General features: G+C 32.9%; 2 protein-coding genes across 4 annotated transcripts; both read left to right on the top strand.

Annotated features, from left to right (window-relative positions):
• The first annotated feature begins 248 nt into the window (after positions 1-248).
• Positions 249-6,068, top strand: LOC111892751 (putative DUF21 domain-containing protein At3g13070, chloroplastic). 3 transcript variants are annotated; one of them, XR_002850659.3, is made up of 16 exons: positions 249-966; positions 1,034-1,131; positions 1,200-1,293; positions 1,382-1,459; positions 1,556-1,659; positions 1,753-1,834; positions 1,939-2,078; positions 2,170-2,248; positions 2,328-2,391; positions 3,261-3,352; positions 3,455-3,520; positions 3,600-3,716; positions 3,830-4,006; positions 4,816-5,039; positions 5,223-5,331; positions 5,449-6,068. XR_002850659.3 is itself a non-coding variant. In XM_023888804.3 (15 exons), exons 1-14 carry the CDS (start codon positions 400-402, stop codon positions 5,020-5,022), a joined length of 1,965 nt encoding a protein of 654 aa, XP_023744572.1. In that variant the 5' UTR covers positions 249-399; the 3' UTR covers positions 5,023-5,039; positions 5,223-6,068. The 3 variants fall into 3 exon arrangements, 1 of the variants encoding a protein (XP_023744572.1); XR_002850657.3 differs by having other exon boundaries at positions 250-966; positions 5,446-6,068; XM_023888804.3 differs by having other exon boundaries at positions 5,223-6,068.
• A 2,426-nt stretch (positions 6,069-8,494) lies between these two features.
• LOC111892760 (uncharacterized) lies at positions 8,495-8,890 on the top strand. The gene has a single exon (XM_023888817.1). It carries the CDS (start codon positions 8,495-8,497, stop codon positions 8,888-8,890), a length of 396 nt encoding a protein of 131 aa, XP_023744585.1.
• Positions 8,891-9,100: the final 210 nt, after the last annotated feature.

Raw genomic sequence — 9,100 nt, 5'->3', positions numbered from 1 at the left:
ACCAATACAATTTTTGAATCCTTACATGATTATTGAATATTTAGCTATGATTTTACCAAAATTTGCTTCAATTTGTTGTTCTCAATCAAGTGAAGAACAACTCAAGAGAGGTACGTTTCTTTATTTATTTATTTATTTATGAAAATCATAGCCAGATGCAAATAATAGTTGATTCATAGAATATACTCATTATAAATCATTGACACAAATATCATTTCTTGGAGCCATTTACAAAATTAAATGGATGCAATCTATTTCACATATGACGATATCATGGGGTATCCGTGGGGCATCCATGAACACCAATCTCTACCGCTTTTCCATCGTCAGCGATCCTAAACCCCTTAAAAAAAACCCTTCACTGAATCCTTCAAGAACGCAACACAAATTCATATTTTCATGCAAATTTTGTATTTTCTTTCACCACCAAACACACACACAACTATGAATTCAACACTTCTGAGAACATCACCATTCATCCATCGTCGCCCTTTACACTCTTCACGAATCCCGGAGCCTTTTGCCCCCTTTCGATACCATGTCAATACAAAACCATTATGGAAACACAAGCTTCAGATTTCACGAACCTCTAGTTTCTTCGATGCCAAAGTATACCCAAAGAATCCCATAACCAGAGAAATTGTACCCGAAGAATCTACCAAAGATTCGTCAAGAAAAGAGGGTTTTGAGAAGTTTGGGGGTTTATTGAGATGCGGATTTCTTCTCGGTCTGTTGGTTTTGGGGGTAATTCGATGCCAAAGAGCTCTCGCATTTGATCCTGGTAGCGATTTAGGGGTTTTGGCACAGACGGGCGTTGTTCATACGCAAGGCTTCTGGAATGGGCCCAAAATTTCACAGATTTTCCGAGTTTTCAGAGAACAAGGTTTGATTTTAGCCGCACTTTTGGGCTTATCTGCCTTCTTCTCCATGGCCGAGACTTCGATCACCACTCTTTCCCCTTGGAAGGTATCTATCCCGTGTTTGATTACCTACATCGATATAGTGGTCCCTCAATATGGTGCATTGTTTACAGGTGAGAGAGTTAGCTGAAAAAGAAGATGAAAATGGCGTCTTCAAGCTCCTTCGTACCGATATCACACGATTCCTCACCACCATTCTCATTGGCACAACGTAAGCCTTACAATTTCTTTTCGTTTCCACTTAAATCTTGTTATTAACAATTATAATCTTGTTTCCAGTGTAGTCAACATTGGAGCTACTGCACTTTTTACAGAAGCAGCAACAACAGTGTTTGGTGAAGCTGGTGTTAGTGCAGCAACTGGTGTCATGACTGTATGTATCCAAAACCTAATTTTTAAATCAATACAACAAAATTTCATCCTAAAAAACCTAAATGATTTGGTTGTTAATTTAATTTCAGGTTGTTGTATTACTTCTCACTGAAATCACACCCAAAAGTATAGCTGTTCATAATGCTACTGCTGTTGCTAGGGCTGTGGTAAGTAAATTTATTTGTATTTTGACTATTTTCTAATAAAAAAAATTACATTTTTAATATTATTTCAAATTAATTAATGTCTAAAATAATACATAGGTTCGTCCAGTTGCATGGCTCTCAATTGTTTTATATCCAGTTGGAAGAGTTGTAACTTTTCTTTCAATGGGAATGCTTAAAATTCTTGGTTTAAAAGGGAAAAGGTTAGCCATTTGACATTTCTTTCACAATGTAAATACTAAATACTTTAAATTTCATTTATCTTTTTGATAATTTATGATTAAATTTTGCTTTAGTGAGCCATCTGTGACAGAAGATGAACTCAAGTTGATGTTGAGGGTTGCTGAGTTGAGTGGGGCCATTGAGGAAGAAGAACAAGTATCCATATCATATTATCATGATTATAAATTTATAATCTATGTCAAGTTTTCATTTTTTTTATAGGAGAATAATATTTAAATTCAAAATTTTATTTAATACAGGATATGATTGAGAATGTGTTGGAGATAAAAGATACTCATGTGAAAGAGGTTATGACTCCTCTTATAGATGTAGTTGCAGTTGATTCTGGAGCAACATTAGTTGATTTTCATCAATTATGGGTGACTCATCAATACTCTAGGTAAAATTTAAAACAATTGGTTTTAAAAAAAGTAATGTTTTTTTTTTTAATTTAAAAATAATTAACAAGTGTTGAATAATTGGACTCATAGGGTGCCTGTATTTGAGCAACGAATTGATAACATTGTGGGTGTGGCGTATGCAATGGATTTGTTGGATCTTGTTCAGAAAGTAAGTTGATTTTGAATTATTTTATTTTATGTTGTTTTTATTTATTGAGATCATATGATTTATCATGAAATATGTGAAGGGAGATATGCTGGAAACTGCTATGGTGGGAGAGATTGCTCATAAGCCTGCTTATTTTGTCCCTGGTAAGATTGTATATATTCATAGATTTGTAAAATTATAAAACTTGGAGAAAAAAGAAATTGGTTAGTTATGTTGAAATTTACCCAAATTGTGTTTTTGATGCATAAAAACTCCTAATTTAGTTGGGGAGTTAGATTACTCTTTATTATAATTATTTTGCATTTAGCATAATTCATTTTGTGAAACATGTCCTTTTGTTATTTGTTAATAGATTTAATCTCAAAAAAGCCCTTATATTTTGTGTTTTTTCCGGGTTAAACCTCAAATTTATTTTTTGTCTGAAAAAGACCTTGTATTTTTTCATTTTTTTTTTCCGATTTGGCCCTTTTAGTCATTTTTTGCAAAAAAATTTGACAAATGCGAGGGTTTTTTCGATAAAAACAAAAAAAGTTGAGGGTTTATTTGGAAGCATTTAGAAGTGTTTTTTTTTTTTTTTTTCCCGGAAAAAAGAAATACAAAGTTGAGGGCTTTTTCAGAAAAAATGAAAAAATACAAGGTCTTTTTCAGGCAAAAAATAAATTTAAGGTTTAATCCGGAAAAAAACATAAAATATAAGTTCTTTTTTTGAGATTAACCCTTGTTAATATGCACCTTCTATTTTGGTCAGTTTTGTGGTTGACCTTTTTGTAATCATATTTAAAAAAAAGTTAATTTATGAAAGATTTGAACAAAAAGTTTTACCGGTCAATCCAATCTTGACCCAACCCATACAAAATTACCCGTTTGACCCGTTCCCCAACCCGCCCATTTTGGATAATCTTTAAAATGAGTGCAAATTTATTACAATCAAGCATATGATATATATATAGGGGCAATTTTTTATTTTTATAAACCTTAAACATGAATCATAAGTCATATAACCTTTTTGCAGATTCAATGTTGGTTTGGAATCTTCTTAGGGAATTTCGCATCCGGAAGGTCCACATGGCAGTTGTTCTTAATGAATATGGAGGAACAGTTGGAGTATGTTCATGTTCATGTTCTTCTTGATGTTTTATTAATTAACATTTTCTTAAATATTTAAATCTAAAAACTAATTTTTCCCTTTTGTTTCTTGATGAGCAGATCGTAACCCTTGAGGATGTTGTTGAAGAAATTGTTGGTGAAATCTTCGATGAGAATGACTCAAAGGTAGTTGGAATTGAAATTTATAAACTTTATAAATTTAGTAAACATTTGTTATAAAATGTTTTTGGATTACACTTTACAGGAGGAAATTGATAGAAAAACTGGGAATATTGTGAAGAGAGGGGATGGAGTCTTTGATGTTGATGCAAATACATCAATTGATCAACTTTGTGAAGATTTAGATATTATTTTGCCAGAGGTATGTGTTTTTTTTTTACTATGTTTTTGTCAATCTTGATTATATATTTTCCATTAAAAGATGGAGTTTTTTTTTTTTTTTTTTTTTTTTTTTTTTTTTTTTTTTACATGCAGGATCATCAATATGAGACAGTTTCAGGGTTTATATGTGAAGCATTTGGATATATACCAAGAACAGGTGAAAGTGTTAAAGTAATTCTTAAAAAAGCAAATGAAGAAGAAGATGATGAGAGTAAACAAGAAAATAAGAATGAAGATCAGAAAGAAAAATCCCAAACATTCAAGCTTGAGGTAATTTTAATCTCTAAAGATAAGGGTTAATCTCATAAAAGACCTTATATTTTGTGTGTGTGTGTGTTTTTTTTTTCCGGATTAAACCTCAATCTTTTTTTTCCTGAAAAAGACATTGTATTTTTTTCATTTTTCCGAAAAAAACCCTCAACTTTGTCTTTTTCTCTGAAAAAACCCCTCAATCCTTCTGATTGTTTTTGAAAAAAATCTCAACTTTTTTATCTTTTTCCAACACATTTTACAAGTTTTTTTGGGAGTTTTGTCCAGAAAAGTCCCATTATATTGGGAAATTTTTTGATAAAGTCCTAAATCTTTTTTTTTTGAACAGAAAAGTCTCATTATTTTGGGAAATAATCACATAATCTGTCATTTCCTGTTAAAATAAAAAAAATGAGTTTTTCGTTAATTTGGGCAAAATGTTAAATAACCAGACTTTTCTGTTAAAAAAAAGATTTAAGACTTTATTAAATTTTTTCCCAAAATAATGATATTTTTCTGCATAAAACCTTTTTTTTTTTTTTTTCGGAAAAAAAAACGACTAAAAGGGCCAGATCAGAAAAAATGAAAAAAATACAAGGTATTTTTCAGGGAAAAAAATAAAATTAAGGTTTAATCTGGACAAAACACTTAATATAAGGTCTTTTATGAGATTAAGAGACATTAAAAAACCTCACAACTACAAGCATCCTATTGATATCCATAAGATGTCTAATGCAATAAGGAAACAATTAAAACATTAAAAGGCAAATACAAAACCCTAAAACTCATATAAAAACAATATATGATTTGATTAAATATTTTATTTGCAGATATTGGCAGGAAATTGTAGAAAAGTAAATACAGTAAGATTTGAAAGAATAAACAATCATTCAGCAAAAGAAATCAAGGAAGCAGCTCGAATCATTCCAAGATTTTGGAAAAAAAATTGGAAAAATTACGAAAGCTCAGGAAGTGGTGATGATGAAACATTTTATCAAGAAACACCCCAAACCACCACCATTAACAACAACCAATGACCATCATCATCATCAAGGTATCATCATCATCATCATCTTTCACTTATTATATCTTATTCCCCCTCCTATAAGTTACACTAAAATCTAACTCAAAAGAAGCAAAAATATAACCCAAAAAAAGAAAAAAAACTAGAGATGAAGGGATGTGTCTACTTCATGTTTTGATGATAAAAACTCGATAAAAGGTTGTTTTTTTGCAGGTTTTTGAGGTTCTGTTTGCTTGGTGTATATATTGAGTCCAAGAGAAAGAGAATCTTGAAAACAGAGTCTAGGCTGCACCGATGACCTAACCGGTGGTGGCTCATAACGGTTAGTTTGACTTTGACTTTGACTTTGACCTTGACCTTCAGGAAACAACTTTAAAATCTCCATCTCTTCCCTCTTCTCTCTCATTCTCTCAAGCTGCCGGAATCTTTCTTGCAGTAGAGCTATAGAAGAAGCACCACCACCACCTCCACCACCGCCACCTGCCGCCATCAACTTGCCGCCTTGCCTTCCCATGGGATGAAGAACTATCACTAATGTTTTTAGTTTGTGGGATATTTGTTAATTTTTTCTGTTGAACCTATTGATGGTTTTCTTTGTGAGTGTTATATATATAATGTGGGGGTGTGTTTTTTAGTTTATAATAATATTTGTTTTGGAGAGTGAGCCTCCCTTTGTGGATTCTTGATGACGTCATTGGGGTATAGAATCGGCTAATGGAGCACAAGATCCAAGGGGAAAAAAGAAGGGTGAAGGCAAAAGGACTTTTTGAAGGAAAGAAAGGGTGAGGGAGTGAAAACAAGAGGACAAAGAGGAAAAGAGTGGGAGTGTTTGGAATTTTGTGTTTGTGAGAATATAAGGTTAGGTTTGATGCTGTGGTCAGGGTTTTTGTATTTTTTTATTTTTATTTTTGAGTGCTTTAAGCTTTGTAGAAGATGACAACGTTTTTGGTTTTTTGTTTATGGAGTTTATGTATATGTTTCTATTCCAAAATATTGCTTCTGATTTACTATATAGTATGATGGGAATTTGCTATAAAATCGTTCGTGTTATGATGGGAATTTGATAGGTGTTTTTTTTGGTTCTTGATTTTGACTTGTGACTGTTGGAATTCTAAGAGTTAACATCTTTCATTTAATTAGGGTAAAGATTGAGATTGCATATAAAACAAATGGTGGAATTATTGTCTATGTGGACTAGAGTGTGTTTGTTTGTACCTTAGCCACGAAGAATGGTCACATTCATGGAATGGTGTTTATTAATTTATGTTGTACGTACATATTTGTCTTCTATGATGTATGCATCAATTAGTCTATGGACATGTTTATTTATTCATATTGTACATACATCTTTGTTTTCTACAAATAGTTATTTATAGTGTTCAAAAGTGTTAACATATCTGAAAAAAATATGTACATAAAGAACGAACATAAATCGTTACATACACACAAACATTAAGAACTAGGAAACAAGTAATCTTTGGACGAAATCACTCAAAACTTGAGATTATTGGTGGTGTTTTGGTAATTACTTTGACCGACCTGTTTATGTAGTTTTCTTTAGAAATAATAACAATGTTTTATGTACTTTTGTTTACTTGAAATGTCTTCAACAAGCTTGTTGATTCCATTTCCTATTATTTAATGTCTAATCTCTTATATATCTCTTCCTATGCCATGTCCTTTATTTTCCTTGACTCATAGTTAGCAGTGTCATCGTGTCTTTCTTTTCGATTGCCTATTTCTTCATCTCCACTACACTATAAAAATCCCTTAAGTTAACATGTTTAACCCTACCTTTATCCCGAACCTCCTCGCTCCACCACCATGATTCTCTATGTTCATTAACTTTTCCTGACGACGTACCAAGAGTGTCTTTAGTTACATATACGATGGTTTACGGGGAGTATTATGGAACAATCTTGTAGAATATTTTATTGATGTATATATATATGATGCATATAGCTAGCTAGGTCTACTATAAGTCTATTATGACAAGAACTTGAAACCTATTGTATTGGTTTTGGTGTTCTTGATTACATCAATGTCTCCAAGAATGATTGTGCAACAAAATCTAATGATCTAAAATGGATCAAGATCGATTCCATAATGAAACTATTGATTTATGACATGATTTGTCAACATCTAATTTATATGATTATCAAGTAAAACACAATGACTCAATTAGCATGGAGAAATTGAGAAACCCGTTTTCGTGACAACAAAGATGCTAAAGCCATCAAACTCAAAAATAAGTTGCACAACATCACCATTTGTGATTCGTCCATCACCACATACCGTACACACATCAAAACAATTACAAAACACTTGGATGATATTAATTCTATAGTCCCAAGAAGAATATTGTCACCCAAATGATTAATGGCTTGTCTCCTAAGTATGATTATATTACAAGCCTTATCCAATAATGGTCTCCAATTCCAACGTTCCTTGAAGCTCTCTCCATGCTCCTTCTTGAGCATAAAATTTCCTAAACCACATTCTTCCCAATAGTACGACCATTCATCCTCTCTCATGGTTCTAAACATGAAAGGTTCCTATAAAAACCACAAACAAGATGGGAAAAATTGAGGCAACATCCATCACATTTGTGGTGGTTGTTGCCATTCTTAAACACTAAACGAAAGTTAACAAGCACCATAATAGGCGAAGAAATAACATCAATGACCTTTATTGCCCATGCCTCTTGGGCACTTGTATCTTGGTCCACCACACAATCTATGCACGTTACCAGACTAGACAAAGCTAGCCATGACCTGCCTCCTATACACTATCTTATATTTTACTTACATTTTTTTCGTCCTCCACCTATATATTTTATTGGTATCTTCTCTCACCCAACTTTGCCCATAACCCAGCCATCTACGTGGAATCCAACACACATATGAAGGTCGTGAACGACAAGTTCTCGAATCTCATCACTAATGGTATATAAGTCCTTGTTCCTTGCAAATTACTATGTTGATACATTCAACCTTGTCATCAAAACCAACTACTATTTCTATTTTACTTAACTTTCCAATGCCCATCATTGTCTGATTCATTAGATTGATGTAATGATTTTATTTTTGTTCACATTTAACCTCATTGGATGGTATACATGCATTGATCTCTAGGTTTCCATGATCCACAATTTCCTGAACATGTCTTCCATCTACGTTGATCACTATATAACCTTAAATGGGAATTTAAGCATGATTTATGCGTTTTGCTTATTTTACCATGAGCATCATGTTTCAACATATATATGGTCTAGCTCAAACTTTTTAAATATCATTAGGGATCCTTTATGTCTTACTTTCTTCTACAGGCTAATGACATTCCGCTAACGACCTTCTTTATGACACTTCTCCAATATATTATGTCATCCTTTAGTCATGAGCTCTCCATGACATTCTTGGGAGAAATTAATTACTTTCTTGGGAATGCTACCACTCTCAGCCCTATTGGGATCTTTCTTAGCCATCATGCTAAATGAGTTATATTATGCTGCAATCATTGATGGATTGGCAATTAAGATGGGAGATCCGAATCGATTAATTTTGCCTTGCGAATTTGGCAATTCCACTTCAATAAATGCTTTAGCCGATTTGGGGTCTAGTATACATCTCATGCCATATTCCTTTTACAAGAAGCTCGATCTACCAAAACTACAAAACACAAGGATAACACTTCGAATGACGGATCACTTAATCACTCACCTACGTGGAATTGTTGAAGATTTGTTGGTGAATGTGGGGAAATTTATTTTTACGGTTGCCTTTGTGGTTCTAGACATGAAAGAAGACGGAGACCTTCCCATAATTTTGGGAAGACCATTCTTGAGCACCACGAGAGCCCTTGTTGACATCCATGATTCTTAGCTTAAATTTCGCGTAGAAGATGAAGGAATAACTTTTGAAATGTATCAAAAAGTAAGGCCAAAAGATGAAGTGTTAAGGGTGAATGATTTCGAAGAAGAAAATCTTAGCGAGCTAGATGAGATTGAGAAATTGATGGAAGAAGAGTTGAAGGCTTTGGAGAAGCCTCAAATTGAAGAAATAAAGTGTTCCAAGCCGAAGGCTTCAATTCCT

The sequence above is a fragment of the Lactuca sativa genome, chromosome 7, assembly GCF_002870075.4.
Source record: "Lactuca sativa cultivar Salinas chromosome 7, Lsat_Salinas_v11, whole genome shotgun sequence".
NCBI lineage: Eukaryota > Viridiplantae > Streptophyta > Magnoliopsida > Asterales > Asteraceae > Lactuca > Lactuca sativa.
Note: the sequence above shows the minus strand (reverse complement) of the source record. Positions and strands in the feature narration are given on the sequence as shown.

Excerpts from the sequence above, each read along its gene's own strand:
- LOC111892751 (XM_023888804.3), top strand. The coding sequence starts at position 400 with ATGCAAATTTTGTATTTTCTTTCACCACCAAACACACACACAACTATG. Across the intron at positions 1,460-1,555 it reads CTGCTGTTGCTAGGGCTGTG|GTTCGTCCAGTTGCATGGCT; the intron begins GTAAGTAAATTT and ends AATAATACATAG. Across the intron at positions 3,353-3,454 it reads AATATGGAGGAACAGTTGGA|ATCGTAACCCTTGAGGATGT; the intron begins GTATGTTCATGT and ends CTTGATGAGCAG.
- LOC111892760 (XM_023888817.1), top strand. The coding sequence starts at position 8,495 with ATGCTAAATGAGTTATATTATGCTGCAATCATTGATGGATTGGCAATT.